We start from the raw sequence: 24,816 nt of genomic DNA on the forward strand, positions 1-24,816 counted from the left end.
GAGGTCAAAGAAAGGTTATGCCTAATTTATGAAAAGTTGGCAGGGGGCTATTTCAAAGTAATCCTCTGAAAAGCTCCGAAGTATTAACAAAAACTGATGAGTCCTCTTATTTGTCAAGAATGATTTACCTAAATTATTTGGTAAAATAAACAACATTTAAAACAAATTCACAGGCGTCATTCACTTTATTTCCTCTCTAGAAACATTCATTATGGGTCTGCAAGTTTTTAACTGGATGCAATGGAAAAGCTGCGGGTGTAGGAGCTGTCAGAGGCTTCCAATGCATCTTCTGCTTTGGTAGGGGAAAATCTCATTAAGTTCTTCAAATTCGGGGGGGAAAGCTCCAACACTGGGCAAACCACAGGATAGGACTTCTAATCTATGAACAGAGAATCATCTTAAGCAGAAAGAAGCCTATTTTGCAATAAATAATCAGCAGAATCTCAGTTCAGCATATTCCAAGACACTCTATACTTTTTCTTTCCCTTTCTTAAAATCTAACTTCTACCATCTTTTCTATAAGCATTGTTTTTAGTGCCTAATGATCTATTCCAAATATTAGAACTGAATATTCACCATTCTAGGAAGAAGGAAGGGCAATTTCCAGACTTACAGTATCTGCCAGTTTTGCTTTCTCTCATTAAGGATGGAAGGAAGGAAGGAAGGAAGGAAGAAAGGAAGGAAGGAAGGAAGGAAGGAAGGAAGGAAGGAAGGAAGGAAGGAAGGAAGGAAGGGGAAAACAAACAATAAAAGTGCCAATATTGCAGCATTTTTTCTTTATCTCTTTGGCCTCTGTTCCGTATTTTCTCTTCAGTCCACCTCAATTCTGCATGAACAATCCTTGTCGGAATCCTCTAATTTATTGCCATTCTGTCAACATACAACCTTTCAATTATGTTTCTCTAGGTTTAGGAGTGGACACAGAATTTGCAGGAATGCTATTTTCTAATGGACTAGACTCAACACTTGAAAGGATATGATTCTAGTAAGTTTCAGTACATTTCCTTCACATAGAATTGGTTCTGCAAAGTCTGACCTGGAGTTGGTGCCAGTATATCAAATATCCATGTACTCACATTTGATCTTAAAGCAGGTGTCTGAAGATGTTTGGGTGTGTTTGTAAATCACAAAGACAAGAGCTCTTTAAAGAACTCTGAGAGGGGTGTGGAGGCCAAAGCCCTCGGTGGAACTGGGGTCATCACGAAGCCCTCTGTGGTTGCTCAATTCGTCCCCAACAACAGCCAAGTAGGCATATGTAGCTCCTCTCCCTCCCATCCCTGTCCTGATGTCATTGAGGTGGGATCTTCCAGGCCCAGATGTAAGGCCAGCGTGTAGATGTTGTGGGGGAGGGGCAGAGGAAAAAGCCATCTTTTGCATATGAAAAAGGTCCCTGCCTAACTTTTCCCCATTCCTGGAGGTGAAAATCCCCATGAGAGGGTATAGGGAGAATTAACAGTCCTTTCCTGCTGGCTGTATGGCTCAATGGTTGAGCACTGACCCATGAACCAGGAAATCATGGTTTGATTCCCAGTCAAGATACATGCTGGGGTTGCGGGCTTGATCCCCAGTAGGGGGTATGCAGGAGGCAGCCGATCAGTGATTCTCTCTCATCTTGATGTTTCTATCTCTCTCCCCCCTCTCCTTTCCTCTCTGAATCAATAAAATATATTTTAAGCAACAACAAAACAGTCCTTTCTTTACCTGCATGCCTTCACAGAACCGCTCCTAATCTCCAGAATCCATAAATATGTTACCTCCTATGGGAAATGGGACTTTGCGGATGTGGTTAAGGACTCTGTGATGGGGAGGGTATCCTGGAAGAGCCAGGTGGGCCCAAGGTAATCACAAGGGTCCTCCCAAGAGGAGACAGGAGGGTCAGAGTCAGTAGTAGGTGATGTGACTATAGAAGCAAGAAGATGGAGTGATAGAGGAAGGGGCCGTGAGCCAAGGAATGCTGGCAGCCTCTAGGAGCTGAAAAAGGCAAGGAAATAGATTCTCCCCTAGAGCCTCCAGAAGGAACCAGCCCTGCTGATCCGTTTTAGAATTCTGGTGTGCAGACTGTAAGAGACTAAATTTGTGTTGTTTAAATAATATAATATAATCCTATATAATAAAAGCATAATATGCAAATCAACTGAACGGCAGAATGACCAGTAGGTGGAGGGCGGGGCCAGTGAGCAGGCAGTGCCAGGCCAGCCAAAACATGTGCCAGTGGGCAGAGGGAGGGGACGGCAAGGGGGGGGGGGTTGGCGCCATCCCCTGATTGGCCCACCTGGTCGCCTTCCACTGAAGGAGGCCAGACTGAGGCTGTGGGGAGCCGGCCTAAGCCAGCTGTGGGGAGCAGGCCTAAGCCATCAGTAGGGCATCCCCTGAGGGCTCCCGGACTGTGAGAGGGTGCAGGCCGGGCTGAGGGACCCCCCGAGTGCATGAATTTTAATAATATAATATAATATAATATAATATAATACCACCAATGAGTAAAAATTTTCCAGTTTTAAGAGTTACAAAAATCTAAGTTCTAAGTCAGATATCATAGGGTGTGACCACCATTTTGTTAAAAAAAAAAACCCACACACAATAAAAATAAAACACAGATGCAGAAAACTACACTAAACATATATATGTATAGCTTAATTATTATAAAGCAACTATCCTATAATCACCACCCATGATCAAGACATAGAAGTTTGCCATCTACCTACCCCGAAAACCTTCCATTTGTCCCATCCCAATCACCCCTCCTTTCTCTTTCATAAGTAACCACTATCCTTACTTTTTTTTTTTTTATCAAAATATCTTCAGGCACTACAGTATATATCTTTTAAATCTCTTTTCATCTATGGGTTCCCCTCCACCCCTTTCTTTTCCTTATAATTTCTCTGCTGATGAACTAGGGCCATTTGACATATAGCATTTCCACAGTGTGGAGTATGCTGATTGCATACTCACAATGCAGTGCAATTTGTTCCCTTTCCCTCTGTGTTCCTGCAGAACAGCTGCTGGATCCAGAGGCTTGACCAGACTCGGGTTGATCCTTTGGCAAGACTACAGGTGTGGTATGCTCCTTCACCAGGAAGCACACAATTCTGGGCTGTCCCCTTTTTGCAATGTTTGCTACTATTGATGCTCAATGTCTAGATCCATTAATTCATTGGCAGAATTACAATATGGTGATGTTTTAATTCTATCATTTTGATTTCATTTGTTAGCTGGAATATTTATTTTAAAAAGCCTCCCCTCACAGATTATTTGATTACCGGTGTGGTATGCTCCTTCACCAGGAAGCACACAATTCTGGGCTGTCCCCTTTTTGCAATGTTTGCTACTATTGATGCTCAATGTCTAGATCCATTAATTCATTGGCAGAATTACAATATGGTGATGTTTTAATTCTATCATTTTGATTTCATTTGTTAGCTGGAATACATTTATTTTAAAAAGCCTCCCCTCATTGATTATTTGATTACCTAGTGGTACAGTCCATACAGGAAAGGCAGCTTAAATGGTTCACTTACCAGTTTTCAGGGTAATGAATTGGTTCCTATCATCCCATAAATTTGTCTTTAAATATCATTATGAACATGTGAGTTTAAACATTTGATGAGTTTCAATCAATTGTAACTCTTATCTAATTATTATGTTTATTGTCCAGTGGGAGCCTCTTCAAGTTGAATCCTGAATCCTTTTGACAAGACCCTAATCATTTTTGCCTCTTTGCTGCCTAGTATGAAAAGAAATGCACCTTTTTACTGAACAAGTTCTCTACTTCATTTTAAATCATTTAATTCCTGCCCCTCAAAGGGCATATGCAAATATATTGTGTAAAGTGAGACCTACCTGTATTACATTTTCTCAAGATTTCAGCAACACTTTTCCCAATACTTTCTACTGTATACGACTACCGTATTAATTAAGAGCAGAATGAAGTGAGCACTGCCCTGCCTCCCTGCCCTATGACACTTGCCCAGTTCAGACCACCATCTCATCCTGCCTGAATATTGCAATAGCATTACAACTGGTTTACTAGTTCCAGTCTTACGTCCCCTCTACGTAAGTGTCCCCATAAATGTTAAGCCCTGGGACCTGAATTCCCCGGTCTTCTGGGATACAAACTGCATAATCTCTGACAGGCAAACTGCATAATCTCCTTGTGTCTCAAGTTTCTATACCTCAGAAGTTTATTATGAGAGTTAAGTGAATTACTACATATAAATCACTTTAGAATAGTACTTGGCACTTAGTAAGCACACAATAAAAATTGACCTGCCATTATTATCTCCCCGCCCCCAAAAAATACTTACTACTGTATAATCACACTGCATATTTTTTCCCAATATGGACAAATGGTTTACATGCATAACTGAGTTGCCTTTAATCCACTCAACTGTTTTAAGTACTTTATAAACATTCATTTAAAACAATTTTATTGAAAAAGGAGCTCCTATATGATGTTAATCCAGAGCAACACTCAATGTAAATAATTACAAAACAGAGGTTTCTATATTGGTAAACATGAAAATGTAGCACTAATAGTAGAGTAAAAGTATGTTAACCATAAACCTGTGGGAAGGAAAGAGTCAGATTCCTAACTAGTATTCCTGACATAATTCTAAACAAACTGAAGAAAATCTTTTGCTTTACCCAAACAAAATATTTTTTAAAAACCTTACAACTAGCTGAAATTCTATATGTGTTCAGAAATGCCACCATGAGAGGAGGTTTTTATCTTAGAATATTCTACTTCAGAATAAGCTGGAAATATGTTGAAGGGGAAGAGTTCCCAAACCAGGCATTGCACTAATTCCACCAATCAGAACAAACCTTTCTTGATCTTGTTTTGATAATGGGAAAACGCTTTCCTGCCCAGGAAAAGGGGAGAGAGTTGGGAGCATTCCCTCCTCTGCACTGGCAGAGCCCTGTGTGTCCCGCTCACCGAGGAATCCTCCGTGTTTGACTGTCCACTAGCCTGTGGGCAAGGACTGGACCGTGTATCCTTATGGTCTCGTCCCCTAGGCTGACCCTGGCACAGTCTGTGTTTACTAAAGGAAGGGGCAAAGGAATAAATAAGTGAAAAAATGAAGACAGATGAGATCTGGGATCAGGCACCAATTCTGCCATAAGCTGGTTGGGATGAACCTGGTAGGTGTTGTCAGTGATACAAACAAGAGGACTGACTAGATTTGGGCACTCATTTACTCCCTCGCCAAACCTTTTTTTGGGCACACCCCCTACGTGCCTGGCACCATGCTCAGGGCTTGGAGTTCAGCAGTGAACACCTGGCCCTCATGATGGCATTGCTAAGGTTCCATTTAATGCTGGAGATTAGGTTTTCTCAGACTAATTGCATGAGTGAAATTTGCCCAGTAGTGGGTTTAAAAATGGCTCATTACAAATTCTGGTCAGTGTTAGAAATCCAAGCAGACAAAAGGTGTGTGTGTGTGTGTGTGTGTGTGTGTGTGTGTGTGCGTGTGTGTGTGTGGTGGTGGTGGTGGTAGGGGGGTGGTTGGGGGGTAAGTCCACTTGCATCCCAAAATGTGAAAAAATTCTGAGCTATACAAGGCAGAGCTGTAGCAGCAGACTGTACGTTTCAGAGTTATGTTTTCATTGAAGCGATGAATACAAACTATACTATAAGAGCTATTATTTGCTCTTATTTATGACAAGCTTAGTTAAAAAAGACACATAAATAAATCGTTAGCCGCACTGCCTCATATAACTCATTTCAATGCATTCAGTAACAGTCAACCTCCGAATAAATCACTGAACGCTCAATTTCCAACCTGATGTTATCTTTATCATATTAAAATATATTGTTCTTCAGTCCAATGTAATAAAACAGCAATGACAAGGCTTTTAGTACAACATATTATAATGAGAAAATAAGGAAAAATAGCCAGTTTCCTTATTATATTAAGCTAGAATTCTATTAAAATATATATCATCATTACACTTGATTACACAGGTCAAAACATGTCTTCCAATACCCGGCGAAAGTCTGAGGATACAGCTGCCGGTCCATCTTCCAACAAGTGTCATGGTGGCGCTGGGGGAGGGGCTCCCAGCGCAGAAAAGCCTGTGAAGGACTCCAGCACCATTTCAAAAGCGGAGCTCATTATTCTTTAATGATTGCCTCGGCTGCGCTCACCCAGAGAATAGCTGCTGGGAAAGCTATGCAGGGAGCAGCTTCCTTGACAGTTCCTTAAGACTGAAGCTAGAATTTTCCTTCCCAAATAAATGCATGAGGAAATGAATTGTCTGATAAAACTAGGAAAAGGTAAGTAAGTGTCTCTCCAGCCAAGTGTGTAAATGTGAATTCTGTCACAGCTCTCCTTTCTCTGCCAGAGGTGTGTGGATAATGACAACCTTCCTCCTGATTGCGACTTAAATGATCCTGGGACAGAGGCTGCACTTGAGCAAAAATGCCAGACCTTTAAAGAAGGCAGGCACACCGGCATCATTTGGAAGGAAGCAAACCCCAGATCACTGATTATATTCTAAGAAAATAAAATTCTTTTTCCTAAGAAGCACATGTGAGAAGAGAGAGTACATTAAGAAAGCTCTTCCCAAGGTAATTCATTTAATATTTGTTCAACAAATAACAAGAACCTATTAAGTGCAAACTTTTCCGGGAAGTGAGCTTGAAGCAGAGAACAAAGTCTCTACCCAGGAAGCTCTTTTTTGGAGATGGAGATGGACAGGGAACAATACATATATAAAGGACATATGCCACTTTCTAAACGACTTAGCATTTACTCAGTCCAGAGCATTATTTTTATGATCAGTGCCGCTGGAAAAAGACAAAACTATTAAATAAAAATTGCACAAGGAGGTAAATACCTCACGTCAAATGTATAGCTTCATTCAATTTGCTTAGCTCCTCATGGGAGTATAGGTGGCATGTCCTCAAAACCCACCTGTGATGCTTGGCTATGGGGCTCGTTAGTGGGGGGAACATGTATCCTGCAGCTCACCCAAAGAGGGAGTTTATGCCCTGCGTGAGAACATCCTGCATCCACTCCATCAGGGATCAGGCAGGATTCACATGCCCTGCTGGGGTAAAGCATGAGGCTGCTCAGGGCGACAGGCACCAGAGTTCTGGCCACCCTGGGGCTGAAGGTGGCATAATCTAGGCCAACCTGTACCCATTCTTGAGTCACCCGTTGGAAGTGCAGCCCTAAGTCAACCACAACAGTGCAGAGATGCCCAGAGACCCTGGCCAGAGAAATGGGATGTCTCCCCAGGGCCTGTCAGGCTGGGACCCAGCTCCTGGAAGAATCTGCTTACCCAGATATTATTTATAAACAACTTGCTTTCTGCGAGAAGCTAGTGATTCCTGTAGCCTTGGTTTACCAACAAGAAAAACATGGCTTGCTGGACCCGACCAATCCAATCCCTAAATTAAAACTCCTTCTTTCTATAGCAGTCAGGCTAGTCAGTATCAAATATTTATTTAAAAATTTTTTTTCAAATAAGTATTCTTTTAAGATATATATATATATATATAGATATAGATAGATATAGATATACAGATATATAGATATATAGATATACAGATATATCTGTATATCTATATCTATATCTATATCTATATCTATATATATATCTCAGAGAGGAAGGGAGAGAGATAGAGAGATAGAAACATCAATGATGGGAGAGAATCATTGATCAGCTGCCTCCTGCATGCCCTCTACTGGGGAATGAGCCCTCAACCTGGGCATGTGCCCTTGACTGGAATCGAACCAGGGACTCTTTGGTCCCCAGGCTGACACTCTATCCACTGAGCCAAACCGGCCAGGGCTCAGATAAGTATTCTTGAGTTTTACTTAAATTATGTTTTGAAAAGTTTGTAGGTGGAAGCTCTTTTAAAGTGGTCTATTGAAGGCAGACTGTTAAAACTGGAAGTTGCTAGCTAGCCACCTGAACAACTGTGAAGTGTACCCCTCTATGTAGATATCATCATGGCACCAGGGCCTAGCATCTAAGACAGGAGGAAGAAGTCTTCTGAGAGAACGGACACAGTGAGCCTCTCAACATCACATCCTTCTAGGCCAGCGGTTCTCAACCTGTGGGTCGCGACCCCTTTGGCGGTTAAACGACCCTTTCACAGGGGTCGCCTAAGACCATCCTGCATATCAGATATTTACATTACGATTCATAACAGTAGCAACATTACAGTTATGAAGTACCAACAAAAATAATTTTATGGTTGGGTCACAACATGAGGAACTGTATTTAAAGGGCCAGAAGGTTGAGAACCACTGTTCTAGGCAGAGATGACATATGAGGCTTTCCTTCTAATTCTGCTTGATGGACATAAAAAGGCAGAGAAGAAGGGGACAGGCACCAGAGAGAAGATGCTTTCTCTTTCTAAGTGGTGCTTCCTCAGGAAATCAGCCAAGAGCTATGAAGAGGCTAAGGGGAAGACATTAAATTAGTCATTAGAACCAGAAAGGGGGAAGAATGAAGGTGCTGAAAATTAGACCAGTTACTACTTCTCATTGAGAAAGGAACTATGATGTTAAATTGTACCCAGAAGCATCTTTTTTTAAAAGTTTATTGTATATCTTACTTTTCTTAAATGCAGTTGTGCGCACATGAATCATTTTTAAGAAAAGAGAACAAATGGAAGGACACTGCTAACCACACTTAGGACATGACCATGTTCATAACTTGTAGGCACAACACTGGGCCATGTGCACCCACCTAGCAGCACACACTAATTACAAACTCAAGTTTCGAGCAGTAACAGACCTCATGAAAGCCAAGGTGAAACCCCTCAACATGAGGTCACAGGAAACGTCTACAAAGGCAATGCCTGAAATGAGTGCCCAATTCATGCAATTACTCCTACTTCCTCCAGTAGCTCTCCAGGAAGGACAACCCCAGACACTGCACAACATTTTAATACTGAATTTAAGAAGCTGCTTACAAAATGTTATGATTTGTTTACAAATAAATAGGCACTAATTTTTAAAATGCCTGAATGTACAGTTAACTGGACATTTTATGTAATTGGTAAGCTTGTTGCTTGCATGCTAGTCACAAAAAACTAGAGTTGTGAGTTTGTAGACTTTTGGACCTATTGTCATCTACCCAAGATTAATCGAAGGCTGGAACAAAGAAGAAAAAGTTAATATAAGATTTAGAATTCTTATAAATCTAGGTAGTATATTTGATTATTTTACATTAGGATGGAATGAGGAATTTCATCAAATGCCTTTTCGGAATTTGTAATACCATGTGGATATCACTTTTTGTTTTCTCCTTAATCATTCTCCATCACTACTTTCCTCTCTTCTTTCCACCAATTCTCTAGCTTAAAAACAAAAACAACCATATCTGGTTGGTGGAGCTTTTTGAACTCAATTCTTTAAACCATAGTTCCTCCAAAATATACTGCTCACATCTTAACTTTCTTCTCCGAGGCCCTGAACACTGGCTGGGGGGTAATCTTAGACAAGTCTCTTAATGTCTCTGCCCCTCCACTCCAGATGATTAACAATAACCAACTTCCAAGGTCTTTGAGACAATTAAGTGAGTTAATGTGTATAATTCAGGCGACCAGTGGCTGACGCACAGCAAGTGCTGTAGAAATGTTTGCTACGACTGTAACTATTATTGAAATGATGACCTTTTAGCTCCCCTGACACAACTGCTTCCCCGACACAGTTCTCTCCTGATTCTCTTCCTACTTCCTTGGTGACTTTCCAATTTCCTTGGTGACTTCCTCATCCTCCATTACCCCCTTGAACACTGGAATTCCAAGCTCTCCATTCTCAGCGCTGTTTCCCTACACTCTCCCTGGGCTGTCCTCATCCACCTGTGGTTTCGACCACCACTGCATGCCCATGACTCCCAGTAGCTCCCTCCAATTCAGACCCCGGCTGAGCTCTGACCTCCACTGAAAGCTGCATGGTGGTGCCTAAAATCAGTGAAGGCAACGTGACCAAAGCTGCACTCACTACCTTTCCTCGCTCAGTTCATTCATTCCTGTAACCAGAGCTCACTGAGCACCAGGCAGAGCTCTCCCTGCTGCAGAACAACAGGAAACACCTTCCTAGTTCCATGCATTGTTCCTGCCTCCGCCCTGGGCCAGGCCTTCATAGACTCTTGCTTCTTAAATTCAATTTCTTTCAAGTTACAGCAAAAAGTATGAATAAGAAGAAAATAAAAATTGCCTGTAATTCTAATTCTACAGATAATCTGGAAATGTATTCCCTTCCTTTCTTTGCATATACTTTTTACATAATTGAGGACATATTATATGTACAATTTTGTGGGCCACTTATTTATCATAAGCACTTTCCTATTTTATTAAAAATCCTTCAGAATATAATTCTTAATGGCTAATAATGTTACATTATATAGAGATACCATAATTTTCTCAGGGGAGTGGTTCTCTCTTACCTTTGAACACTGAGGCTGTCTCAATTTTTTCTTAAATTGTAACTAATGATACTGAAGAACAAAACATTAACTCTTGAGTGGCAGCACTTGGGGGATTTCATTTTCTCTTGGTATTATAGCTATGTTTCTCTAACTTTCCACTATGAGCTTATATTGCTATAACTGGGGGAGGGGAGGGAGGAAAGTCCACTATTTAAAAAAATAAATATGCAAAACAGTGTTGTTATACTAAATATGATTACTGATTAAAGTGACTTACTTAGAATAAATTCTTTTCAAAAATAAGTGTTAAGCATTTTTGATACAGACTGTGGAAGTTCTACCAATTTATACTTTCTCTAGTATAAATATAACAGCGCCTACCTACGTCAGGTTGGTTAGATCTGGGTCAATTTTAAAGTCTTTGGTAGGCTAATTTGGTAGGCAAAAAATTGTAATCCTGCAATTATGTGAATCTGCATTTTTAAATCACCATCATGTTTTTACATTTTAGTTAGCCATTTGTAGTTGAAAGACTTTAGTGTTGAGTCCAAGTGCTCTGGATTCAGCTGCAGCCAAGCTACTTGTTATTTAGGTAACTGTGACTCAGTTTCTCCACCACTACTGGGAGGATGGAAGGAGTCAGCACTACTCTCAGTGAAGTGGCTGGCACGTATCAGGCACGCAGGAAATGCCAGCAATGTTGCTGCCATCAACGATTTTCTTTTCTGCATATTCTGCGTTCACGCCCTCTACTCATTTTTCTATTAGGATTTGTTTTAACTCTATCAGATCTTTCCTTTTATATTTGTTTAAATACTGCAGATATCAAACCTTTGCCTGGCATATGTGTTGCAAACGTCTTTCCCATCATATTTGCTTTTACGTATTAATATTTTATACTACATAGAAGTTTTACATTTTTATGTAGTCAAGTCCATTTGTATATTCTTTTGTGATTTCTTTCATTGCTTTGAATGCTTAGGATGTTCCTGACCATCCAAAGATCAGATAAATAATTGTAGATCTTTTCTGCTTTTTAAATGTCTTGTGTGTTTATTTTTTGTTAATATCTAAGCATTTAAATTACCTGGAGTTACTTTTGCAGTAACTTTCTACTATGTGCCTGACATTTTTCCTCACATGGTCACACTGGTTCCCTCACCCTGGAATGTCTTCGCTTCACCTTCCTGTGACTCCATCCGTATACTGTACAACATCGTGTCCAGCAAGTGTTGACTTGCCAGTGAACTTGACCACCCAGCAAGAGCTGTGTCTCCTTCATTTTTGTCACTGGTGCTTAGCAGAGTGTAGATGAGGGTGCTCCAATCAACAATGGTTGGATGAAAAGGTAAAAAAACGAATGAAGTAACTATTCTCATATTCTTGCATTATCCCCTTTAGAATTGGATAAATGCATCTACAAAAACTCTCAAGTTAGTGATGATGCCAGTCTCTTTCACCACGACCTGGCACAGTGTTCTGTAGCCTACGGATCAATCAGCTGCCTCTCCTGGGTGTCCCCTGGATCGCCATGGAGGATGGGTTTTGCACCCTCCTCTTCAGGCAGATTTCTGGCTTTGCAGGCTTTGGTAAAAAACAATTCATTATCTGCTCACCCACTGCCCAGCCAAGCAGACTATAACTGCTCCCTAAGTATATATCAGTCAACATATGCCCAAGACTACTCACTACAGCACTTCTAAAAGTGTGAAATATTGGAAACAAACCATATGCCTACACTTTGGAGAGTAGGTGAATAAATATGAGCATCACACAATGGAGTATTATGCAGCTGTAGAAGAAAAGAAGATCTCTATAAAGTACTATGGAGTGATTTCCAGGATATATTGTTAAGTGGAAAAAAGCAAAATGTAAAACACTATCTACAGCATGCTACCCTTTTGTGCAGGACAGAAAGAGAATTTAGAAAATGCACATCTACACACAGACGCAACCAAACAGACTGGCAACCTGCACGAAGGAGTAGGGAATGGCCCTGGGTGGGGGAAATGGAGGAGGGGATGACACTTCTCTAAGTATAGTCTTCAATATAGTTGTAACTTTGGAAAATCATGTTAATGTGTTGTACTCTAAAAAAAAGCAACAAGGATAGAGAAAAAACTAAAATGGACAACAAACAGAAACAAATAAGCCTAACTGTATTTCAAATGAATACTAACCACACTGAAAAGTGGTTATATTAAAAATAAAAAGCACTACTCCAAGTAACATTTGAACACAGTTATTTTGACTAAATACAAACAGGGTAAAGTAAAAAAGAACTTACAGATGCTCCTGCATTTACAATGGGGCTACGTCCCAATAAATCCACCGTAAATTAAAAATATCATAAATTGAAAGTGCATTTAATATACCTAACCTGCCGAACATCACAGCTTAGCCCTATCTTACATGTGCTCAGAACATAATATCCAAAAAAAGATGCTGGCAACCCACTCACTGTGGAATATCGACTGCATGCCCTTCTGACTGTGTGGGTGACTGGGAGCTGCAGCTCGCTGCTGCTTTCCAGCATCATGAGTATCATTCAGCAAGCATATTGCTGGCCCTGGAAAAGCTCTAAATTCAAAGTATGTTTTCTACTGAATGCAGACTGCTTTCCCGCTACCGTCAAGTCAAAAAATCGTAAGTTGAACCATCACTATGTCGGAGACCATCTGTATAGAAATGCTGACCAGTAGTTAGTTAGGAGGTTTCTTTTTCGCAGCGGTATGAGTTACCAATTCTGGAACAACTTAATGTTGTATTTTAGGGTGGAGCATGCATGTAAATAGACTGTGGATAATGGAAGCTGGGTTTCTCACTATCAGAGTTACAAATATGGGAACAGGGGAGGATAGAATAAAACCTTGTGGAGGCGTTAGTCTGGAATACAGCATTACAGTATTAACTTATGATAGGTGTGAGTGTGTGTTTGTGTGTATATGTACATGTGTAAGCACACACGTGTGTATACACACACACACACACACACACACAAGTCTGGAATACAGCATTACAGTATTAACTTATGATAGGTGTGAGTGTGTGTGTGTGTGTGTATATGTACATGTGTAAGCACACACGTGTGTATACACACACACACACACACAAGTCTGGAATACAGCATTACAGTATTAACTTATGATAGGTGTGAGTGCGTGTTTGTGTGTATATGTACATGTGTAAGCACACACGTGTGTACACACACACACACAATTTCCTACTTTTGTCCCCTAAGAAGGCCTATACATAGTGACACGGCAATAGCAATAAGCACATCTAAATGCCCAGATCTTGGTTTCTATGTTGTTTTCCACGATAAAAAACCAAGGCCTTTAGGAGAAATGGGTGATTCCATGGCTCGGTCAGGAAAAGAACAAGATGATCCGGAACATTATGCTGCACTGCAAAGTGAGGAAGTACCCAAAGGTCAGAGGACAGGAGGCAGCTCGAAGCAGTCCCTACTGGATAAATCTGCAGCAATTTGAATATCAAAATAAATAATGGCAGCAACAAGTTATAAACCATAGAATAAAGTAAAAAATCCATGAGTCTATAATTATATAAATAAATGATTAAAGTAGTTATTGAATTAAAAAATTAATGAAGAAAGCTCTTCCTTGCAGTAAATGTCAACTAGTAAGTAGAAGAAACAGTGGAATTTGAAAGTCACCATTTGGTAACTACCATAGTAAATTCCAATGTGTCTCCTTACCAGCCATTTACTGATTACAAAGAGAAAAAGGTTATTTTATAATGAGGAACCCTAGCAGGTACCAGCTTAAGGCAGTAATGGGACAAATAAATTATGTGATCTTGCTAAGACACACTGAGGACACAGCATCACTTTTGTGGCATTCCTGCCCCAAAATGTGTAATTTGAATCTAATCATGGAAATATCAGACGACCAAACTGAGGGACATTGTAGAAAATAAGTCAAGGTAACAATATCAAGGTAAAAACCAACAACAACCTACTACCACAAAATCCGCCCAAAAATGACGGACTTGCTATTCCAGAGTACTCAAGAGACTTAACAATTGATAATGAAATTCAACATGTGCCTAGATGCAGAAACGTTTTCTTTCCTTGAAAGGGCATTCATGAAAACTGGCCAATTTGAAATTTGAAGAAGATTAGATAATAGTGCTGAGTCAACATTAATGTCTTGATTTTGATAATTTGTGGTTTTGCATGACAGCATCATCTCTGTTTTTATAAAAACATTTAGGCCTAAAGGTGCAACAGGTCTGCTGATTACTCTCAAATGATTCAGATAAAGAGTGTGTGTGTGTGTGTGTGTGTGTATGTGTGTGTGTGTGTTTTAAATGATGTAGGAGATGGGGAATGAGAGGGAGGGAGGTTGAGAATAATAAAGCAGAAAGCAGGTATGATAAAATGGTAACATCTGAGAAATCTGGATGGAGAGTATTTGGGAATTCTTGGTACTGTTTTTGTAACCTTTGTCTGTATTAAATTATTTCAAAATTAAAGGGAAAATTAGTGAGCTGGAGAGGGCATTGCTGGGCAGCTCAGCAGGGACCACGCTGGCAGCCTATTACCCAGCAGTAGGACAGCTACTTGCTTTGGGAGGCTTCGAAGCAGGGACCACAGGTTTCGTGGGAAGGAGTCTTCTCTGCCGGGGATGAAAGGTAGGGTATACGTATGTGTACATGCATGGCGTGTGCGTGCGTGTGAAAACAGATATGGGAGAACCTCAAAAATTTCTGACTGAGAAAGAGGGACTCTCTGGATCCAGGAGAAAGAGATGTGATATCAGCTTCGACCCATGACAGTCACACCTTCCTCAACCCACTTAAGTTTTGGGCAAGGAGTCACAAAACCCATGAGGTGGTTTGAGCAGGCTGGGAGTTGGTGTCCTCGAGTCACTCTGGCCAAACTCTGCAAATCCTGGACAAGCTGTCTTAGGAAGAGAGAGACAACTTATCCCAAGGGCAGCATTTGGACTAGCGGATGACCATTCCACCTCTTTGACTGGCCTGGAGAAGTGTTCAAAGCCACGGATTCACAGCTCTTTATGAACACACAGTGTATTTCACCGATGCCTATGAGCCAGTGTGCAAGTGGGCAAGTTCAGCTTCCTGAACTAGCAGCTGTTATAGACAAAATAAGATTTTTCCTGCCTTACAACTTTTATTGAATTACTGAAAACACATCCCCTGATCACAGACCCTCAGCTTATGTACAAAGTAGAAATAAAATAAATATAACCATTAAAAGGTCCCTTAACAGCAGATTTTCGAAAACCCGTAATCCCGGTTAATCTGTTTTGCCCTGATTTCCAAATTATGAGGCTGACAAGGATTATGGGAGGTCATGGGGTTTAACTCCTTCTTCTGCAAAAGAATGAATCTAAATTGTTCCAGGAAGATATTTATCTACTATTATTTTAAGAAACTCCAAAGCGCGCGGTGCTATCCATTTTTTCAGCAGCCTACTTTATCTTCTTTAAAACCTTAGTAGGCAAGGCATTTTGTTTTGTTTTAAATTAGATTTCTATTGGCTTTACACTACTTCCAATTTTCTTTGAAGGTTATAAAATTCTTCCCCTGATCTCCTCTTCTCTGAAGGAATAACACCAATCCCCTCTCAACGTTATTCAAATCATTCACCACACTCCTTAATCCACTCCAGCATAGGGGCAATGCCAACGGCATAGAAAAGAGAAAATCTAAAATTAGACCCTCAGCACTGCACTGCTTGGACACGCCCTAACGGATGGCATTCATCATGCTGGCCCTGAGCCACTCAGGAAGGTTCTATTGTGTTTCACAGTTCACATTTAAAAATACAGGGTAAGCTCTAATAGAGTTTTCACAAAAATGCCTGACGTAGAGATCTAGTAGTTGACAGTAACGTCTTTTTTCCTGGGTTGTTTCCTCATGTAGATGGCCTCGATAGCAGACCATGTTGTACAAATAAGATGCTTCTGTATCTGGAGACGTGCATGTTTACCTGGTAAGTCCCAGTCCCTTTTCAATTTTAGGTAGAAAATTATTGTGGGCAGTGACTCTATCACTTTGAGATCTAATTCAAATCAACAAGCATCCAAAACCTAATGCAGATGATTGTGTACACTGTCCTACTGGAGACAAAGAAGAAGGTATTCAAGGAGTTCACAGAAAACTGGAAGGATAACCCATCCACAGTTAGGACAAAAGGGTGGGCTGCGTCTAAGGGCCACAATATAGCCAGGAGCCAGGAGGTGATGAGATGAAACTAGGAGGTGGGGGTCAAAAGGAAGAGGCTCTCAGGGTGGCCGCGCTCATTCCAGGGAAGGGACTGCAGAGACGAAGAAGGGGAATCTGAGAACACTCGAGGAGCCAGGGAGTAGACGAAAAGCCACCGGCTGCAACTAGATGCCGGAAGACCTTGAACACTGAACTAAGGAGTTGCCTTATTCGCTAGGCACGCAGACTATCAACAGTTTAAGTCTTGAATGGCTGCTACGCATACCAGAAACTCTACTATTTATGAACAACTTATGAATGCTGGCCGCAAAACTCCAGAACAAGACCATTGGATTTACTCTCTGAACTGCTTACAGCTAGGACTCTGTGAAATGAACATGTGAACTCCTGGGAAGACTAGATCAGGAAAGAATAGATAAGACGAGGGTAATGAATTAATACCTAGAAATGTTACCCCAAAATAAAAAGATAATCAATAAAAAATACTTCAAAAATATCCTTCAATGTCTATACATACACAATCAGTTCAAAACTGCTCTACCATTGTTTTACACCCAAACTTTAATATTTCAATATCTATTTTTTAAAAATATATTTTATTGATTTTTTACAGAGAGGAAGGGAGAGGGATAGAGAGTTAGAAACATCGATGAGAGAGAAACATCAATCAGCTGCCTCCTGCACACTCCCCACTGGGGATGTGCCCACAACCAAGGTACATGCCCTTGACCAGAATCGAACCTGGGACCCTTGAGTCCACAGGCCGATGCTCTATCCACTGAGCCAAACCGGTTAGGGCATCAATATCTAATAATGTAGATCTCTCTCCCTAATTTTTCTTGAGCACATTTACACTGTGGTTTTTGCATTTGATGTACTTTATGAAGATTATACAATTTCCTGAAATTTTCTTCTTTCAGTTCAAAATCAGACAAACTGCAATCTGGTAAAGAAGCAGCACACAGTTCCCATGACCGATTTTTACATTGTCAGAAATAACTTTATCACGGCATCCCTGGCCTTTGTGTTATCTGGATATTTTGAATCAATTCACCAAGTGTAGCCTTAACACCACATTTACACAAGCAACATAATATAAAAGAGAAAAACACTACATTTTTCTTACATCATCCTGTGCACAATTTTATATATTTTTGCAGTTTTAATTGAGGGGGCTCAAAAGATACGAATGTGTATAAAAAATATTTCTTGGGCAACTTCTAGATACAAACACTGTAATAATTTCCCTAACAGAAAAGAGAAGTGAACAAAACAAGATCGTTATTTCTACTAGGGAGGCTCAAAGAACAGACTACCTAAAGAATTGTTTTTCTAAAGAGAAATATCCCTCCCTGCTCTGTACTGTACAAGATTATAGGCCAAATTTTAGAAAGCTGAATATCCTTTTAAATAACACTTTCTTCAGCTTTAATCGCAAATAATTGCCTCTTTTGGTGCTAATGAGCACGAACACCATGGAATGGAATGCAATTCTGCCGGTTCATTCGGGGTAATGGCTTTGTGAGCGGGCGGCACTGCTGAGAGATCTAGTCTCAATTTCCTGGAGTACAATAAGTGAGCAGCAGTAAATTTTTCACTTGAGGAAGATTTTTCTAACCTATGTAAATATAAATAGAAAACCCATTATCTATTGATAAAAACAACGAAGGTTAAACAAAGTTTTATGTTACTCTTCCTTTAACAGCCATCAGCTCGCTGGGTCATGAAAGTAAAGAAAGCACTTCACTTACTGAAATCGATGAGAAACCGTCCAAATCCTTGCCTCTGGTGCTGGGGCATGATCATTATGCAGGAGACATTATACTTCTGCTGGCAAAGCTTCTCCTGCGGGAGGGAGGGAGGAACAGAGCGAGTATGTCAGACTCTGCTGAAGTGGGCCATTCCCTGCACCTGCCACCGGCCTTGTACAACAGTCCATGAAGGTGAGCCAAAGTGTTAGGTGAGGATCAAGCAGAATAATCCTACTGTTACTCAACCAAACCATCAGCTAACGACAAACCATCAACTCCAGGCGTGTTTCTCAATCATGTCTTTATTCTTGGAAGCCAGCACCATAAAATGTGAATAAAGAATCCAAGGAAATATGAGCCAAATGAAAAGACACAGACAGTATGGAAGAAATGCTTTCCTTGCTCAAAACAACTTGGAAGATGGGGGGGAATCCAGAGTCAGCCGGCGCTGGGTCAGCCAGGACTGAGCCAGCCAGCTTGCTAACTAATGAACAGCTCCGCAACAGCAATACGTCTCATGCCTTTGAGCAAATGCCCCAGTGAAACTGAAATAGTATGTGTGTGGGTAGGTTTGCACAAATATATTTCTCCTTTGAATAAAAAGTCAAAGAAGTTAGAGAAAGAATTAATCTGCATTTCAAACCAGAAATATAAAACAAAAGCGATAGCAGCACTAAGAAACCCCAAAGCCTCCAATATAAATGAGGTCAAAATATCACCAAAGGCCTGAACCCGAGAGCAAGATTGGGAAGAGTATGTTTATAGCTAAGGAAGGCTTTGCAGTTTTCACGGGATGTGGCCTCAGCGCGGCAGTATTTTATGCAGAGTACACCGAAGCCGCCAAGACCTACACAGAGAAGATCTGGAAAAGGCTTTTGAGGTTGTGAATGCTCTGGCCAAATATAAGCCACAAATAAGACTGACCACAAATGGTACTAACCACATCAAAGAATTGCTTCAGAACACCCAGATCTTTAATGAACCTGTTTGAAAGATCACAGGAAATGGTTGTGGAAAAACCCCTACAGGGCAGAATTAAAGTTTTCTTTGTGAAAAAGATGTGCTTCCAACTTTTGCACGTTTGTAGCTGTCTGTGGAGTCTAAGAAAGGAGGAGGAAGAAATAATATGTGTCAGTTTTCCTAAGAAGCAGAATTGTCCATCTCTGAATGTGAACATCAATGGCAAAGATTCAAATAATTAGTCTATTTTGCAAAGTTAGACAAATGGGTCATTCTATCTAAAAAGAGATGTACACTGGATTAAAAGAATTTACCCTTGATGTCATTCTTCTCTTTATGCTGGATTCCTTCCTATTCCTAGCAGACTTCTTGAAGTCCAACTCAAGAATAATCCCCACACCCCAATACATGTTAGTACACCTAAATCCTAATCTTTAGATAAAATAACTGCACCTCTGTTCTCTCCTGTTTAGAGCCATCTGTTAGGTGCTTGGATAGTCACATGCATGTAATAATTTACCCTGAACTTCTCTAAGTCATCTTGGCCATTCTGTGGCTATAACCTCTGGAATTTGGTTTAAGTATAACTCCAAAGGGCCATAGTCCTTCACATTCCAGTTGACACATTAGAATATGGTTTGATTTGTAGCTAGTCTTTTAAGGTTCAGAGAGAGGGAGGGGGAGAGAGAGAGAAACATCAATGATGAGAGAGAATCATTGATCGGCTGCCTCCTGTATGCCCCCTACTGGGGATCAAGCCTGCAATCAGGGCATGTGCCCTGACCGGGAATCCAACTGTGACCTCCTGGTACATGGGTCAATGCTCAACCATTGAGCCACACTGGCCAGGCAACATGGTTATTGTTAGATGAATTTTGTTTCACTACACTGCCGGAAATAGCAGTATTCCGAAGATGATAAGAAATGACAGTAGTTGCTGCTATACTATAACAGAAACTGTGACAAAATGCGAAAAGTTTAGTTTGTTCTGAGTAAAACGTAGGGCCCTGGAGGAAGAGGCAGAGACTCAAACAATAAGAGTCACCACCAACCGTAGATCCAGAGGCCAGTCTGTGACAAGGCAGGACAGGGGCAACAGGCAACATTAAGCATCTACGTTTAAACAGATATACTGAAAGAACACCATGTTCTATAGCAGTGGTTCTCAACCTTCCTAATGCCTCGACCTTTTAAAACAGTTCCTCATGTTGTGGTGACCCCCAACCATAAAATTATTTTCGTTGCTACTTCATAACTGTAATTTTGCTACTGTTATGAATCATAATGTAAATATCTGGTATGCAGGATGTATTTTCATTGTTACAGATGGAACATAATGAAAGCACAGTGATTAATCACAAAAACAATATGTAATTATATATGTGTTTTCCAATGGTCTTAGGTGACCCCTGTGAAAGGGTTGTTGGACCCCCAAAGGGGTCGCACCCCACAGGTTGAGAGCCCTGACTCACAGGTTGAGAACCGCTGTTCTATAGGAAGGACAATCATCACCACTATTCTTTTTAACTTTTCAGAGAAAAAGATCTTTACTTACCTATAGAAAAGATAGGATATTTTAGAAATTATATATATAGATTTCCTATTTAAAGTTCTGTGTTGATTCTGTCATCTTTTGAATCTGTAATGCACAAATGAACTTCCTTCTCTTTCATTTTAGAGCTTTACCAAATATGTGGATGAAGACATCAAGGCAGTTTCCCATGAGTGCTGTCATTTACTAGCATTTTTGTTTATAGTCTTTATACTGATTCTTAAATTTAGAAAATCTACAGTTTATATATATTCTATCTTTTGATCTTCCATGAAAATAACATTTCTATAAAGCATTCCACTTATATAAGAGCAGAGTCATTAAAATTCACTTATCACCTAATATGAAAAAATATATCATAAAGAAAAAAAAACACACAGGGTCTTAATCATTTATACCTTCTGCCTGGAAGTCTCATATTACCATCCTGGCACATTAAACTATTTCAGAGGTGCCTAAGAATAGTTCAGGTCAGTGCCTGGTAAATATCTCCAAACTCAGTTTTCCTTTATTGTATATGAGTTATTTCTCAGAAGTCTTTGGGAAGAAGAATGTGAGAAAACCATTCTGAATGAGTGAAAAAGACAAATGACATCCACTCAATAGAGCAAGGCTTCCCTATGTTAACAACTGGAGATACTCGGGCCTTTTAAAGGCGACACTGTTTTAGATCTTAAAACAATAGTACAGAGAACAAGAGATGAAAGAGTGCCACCAGTCATTGCATCAGCGTGACTATCCAAATGCCAATGGTCCCATTCACAGAGATACTGATAACCACAGACAGAATGCAATGAAAAGAGATGAGAATTATCTCTTAAATGCTACATTAATTACACTGAAATCTTCATGTTGACACCATTTAGAGGGAAAAAGAAAATAAGCGTAACATTCAGAAAATTAAAGATGTGAGGTGGTCTGCGGCTGCAATTATGATGTTACGTGGATGCTGATAATCAGGACAGCAAGCAGGGCTGAGGTCCTTTACACACGTCCTAGGCATGATGTTGATTGTTTTTGTTGTTTTTTTAAATGAGCTATGAACAAGAACCTGAGCTTTTCAGAAACATGTGTCACTTATTCAAATTATAGTGATAAAAAAGCCCTGTTCAAAGAACTGGGCTCTACCAAAAACATTCTGAAAAAGAAAATGAAGGTCATACTGGCTCTTGTTTTTACCTTAGAGAAGTATCCAACCAGATGACAGCCCTTTTCATCATTTTTTGTAAGGACATAAAAAAGGAATGGCTCGACATCATAATACAACGTTTTGTGGTCCAGGAAGAGCTTGGCTAACAAGCAAAGGTTTTGGCAATAAATTTTGCTCATATTCCCATCAACCTAGCAAAGAGAAACAGACAACATTATTTATCATAAAAATACCACTCAATATAAAATTGTTTCTTTTATATGGTGTTTGGAAAGTACACAGTTTTATTTCCAAATCCCAAATTGAGAGATTAAAACACTCCATTAAACAAGTATAAAGTTAAACAGAATATAAGTGTCACTTGGCAAATCAGAATTCCACCTTTTCTCTTAAATTATGGTATAAGATAGCTTAAATTTCTCTTCAAGCTACCCGAAGAAAGGCCAAACCACTAACAAAGGAGTAATTTTTATTTGCATTTTATTACGAGTAAAAAATGATCAGGCATGTCCTCTCTGTTTGAAGCATGTAAACCTGAACTAAAGAAATGTAAACAGATCAAAATACTGTTCAAGTAAGTTAAACTTTATGTTGTTTACAAAAGGGCTTCACATAAAAATAAAATAAATGAACTGTATTACTCTGATTCTTCAGAAGTGAGGATTAGCAAAAGAGGCTTCCATTTTGGTTTTATCCCAAGCATCATTTTAAGTATAATTGGAAAAGATAAAATTTCTATGTTGGGAATACTTACAGAGAAAGTGAGATGAATTTCAACCTACAATAAGTACAATGATTACAGTCTATTTCCCTTCAAAATAAAAGAATCAAGCTGTGATACTGATGGCTATAGACAGGAGGCTAAGCACAGATGCCAATTTCTTTGATCAAATGTAGTTACTTGTTGAAAACAGAAATCACAGCAGATTCAAGAAAAATTTCCCCAGCACTTCTCTTAGGGGAAATGGATATTTGCTAACCAGAGCTCTTTAACAATGAACTTCACTGTTCTTGAGTCTCCTGTGGACCATACAGGTTCTCATATTGCACAAATTATTTTTAGACTTCATATAACTATTTCCCTTGGATGAAACCTAGGTCCCACACATAGCAACATAATCAAATATGGGCAACGGGTACAGAGGCTACAATTCTCTCTTTAATTAAAGTAAGTTTTTATGTATTTGGGAATGTAGTCCTGTTGGAAATGGTAGTACATTACAAAAAGGACAGACAAAGGTGTATCTGTGAACCAGAAAAACAGAGATGACAATGCCAAAGCCAAATCTTACCAGATGTGAAAGGTCTGATGTGGCATGCTCTCAAGAGTGATAGAGAAGACAGGAAAGTAGTAATCTGTGATTATTCTTTATTTATTTTCAAGATACTGAGGAAACTGCTCAGAGAAATTTCCAACATGCTATACTCTAAGTATTAACTTAGATTCTAGAATAGGGACCTTGGTCCTTATCCAATCCAATTTTTTCAATTATTTTTATGAACAAACTTTACAAATCTGCTTCTGACTTTCCCTCTCTCACCTCTGTGCAGTCCCAAAGCATCTGCCCTGAAACAGCAGACCACTCTTACCAGCCTAGCAACTGGAAACACTGACTCTCTTATCCTTAAGGAAGCCCCTGGATTTACGAAAGCTTCAGACCCACAGGCGGATTCATGCTGATTTATTTAACAATTACTTAAAAGCCAACAATGTGTTCTGCCCTTCTGGAAACAGTGAGACAGTGATTTCACTTTATTTTAGTTAAAAGAAAGGAACAAGGCACCAAGGAAGGAGCCAAAAGGAAAGTTGAACTTGTGACATTAGTTAAGCCTCAAGTGAGGACAGCTTTGCTGTCTCAATCTGGCAGGGGCTGGCTGGGTCGCATCCCAAGACTAACAGCAGGAAGGACAAGAACTTGCATTCAGCTTTCCCTCTGGGTGTGATTTTGCCCACAGAGGACATGGGCTATACCTGCAGACATTTTTGGTTGTTACAACAGGAGGGATGGTGGTATTATTTAGTTGGTAGAGGCCAGGCATGCTGCTAAACATCCTACAATGCACAGGACAGCCTCTTGCAACAAAGAATATCCAGCTTGAAATGTGAATAGTTCCCAGGTAAAGAAACCCTGTGCCTACCCTTAGTAAGAACTAACATCCAGTCTTCTCAGCAACACGACCCTTCTTCCGTCAAGCTTGCCAAAAGAGCCTGATATACCCAGGGAGAGGGGCTTTAAAAATTCCTAAGACACAGCTGGAGTTACCGGTGTTCTCTGCTCAGCCTTGGGAAAAAGTAGTGGGCCCCGCTAGTCTGAGAGGGGAAGACTGACCCATGCCAGAAACCTATGTATGACCCTCCCTGTGTCAAATACAATGCAAGACATTATAGACCAGAGCTAAAGAGAATGTGGGGCAGAACAATACATTCCAGTCTGAACAATTCAGAAAAAAGAATCCAAAGTAAAACTGTATTTCAGAGAGAAAGTATCACATCTACTGAGTACCCAGGACCGAAAAATAATGAACCAAGATGGGTAACAGAGAAGAAAATAAGGCAGGGCAATCGAAGTGCTCAACTGGAACAGGGAGAATAAAGGACAGAAAGAAACCCTGTGAAAAGGCAACAACATGAAAAAAAAGCATGGTTTCCTCAAGGTACAGCTGCCTCAGCTAAGCTGGATCCCTGAAACTGACAGTAGAACATGAATAAACAATGAAATGATATAGAGGCAAAGACCTTTTGCTACTAAATCAATTCTGAAAACACAAAATATCTTCAAGAACCCACAATGACAGAC

At 40.1% G+C, this 24,816-nt stretch overlaps 1 protein-coding gene across 4 annotated transcripts in view; it reads right to left on the minus strand.

Moving 5' to 3' along the window:
* KAT6B (lysine acetyltransferase 6B) overlaps positions 1-24,816 on the minus strand; it is a 180,066-nt gene that overhangs the window by 20,522 nt on the left and 134,728 nt on the right. For all 4 annotated transcript variants that reach the window (XM_006090230.3, XM_006090229.2, XM_006090231.3 and 1 more), the window contains 2 exons: positions 22,048-22,209; positions 18,357-18,450 (listed from right to left, as the gene is read on the minus strand). In XM_006090230.3, the coding sequence (XP_006090292.1) occupies positions 18,357-18,450; positions 22,048-22,209 (256 nt within the window). The remainder of the gene's footprint in view (positions 1-18,356; positions 18,451-22,047; positions 22,210-24,816) is intronic.

Source organism: Myotis lucifugus, unplaced genomic scaffold (assembly GCF_000147115.1).
Source record: "Myotis lucifugus unplaced genomic scaffold, Myoluc2.0 scaffold_69, whole genome shotgun sequence".
Lineage (NCBI taxonomy): Eukaryota > Metazoa > Chordata > Mammalia > Chiroptera > Vespertilionidae > Myotis > Myotis lucifugus.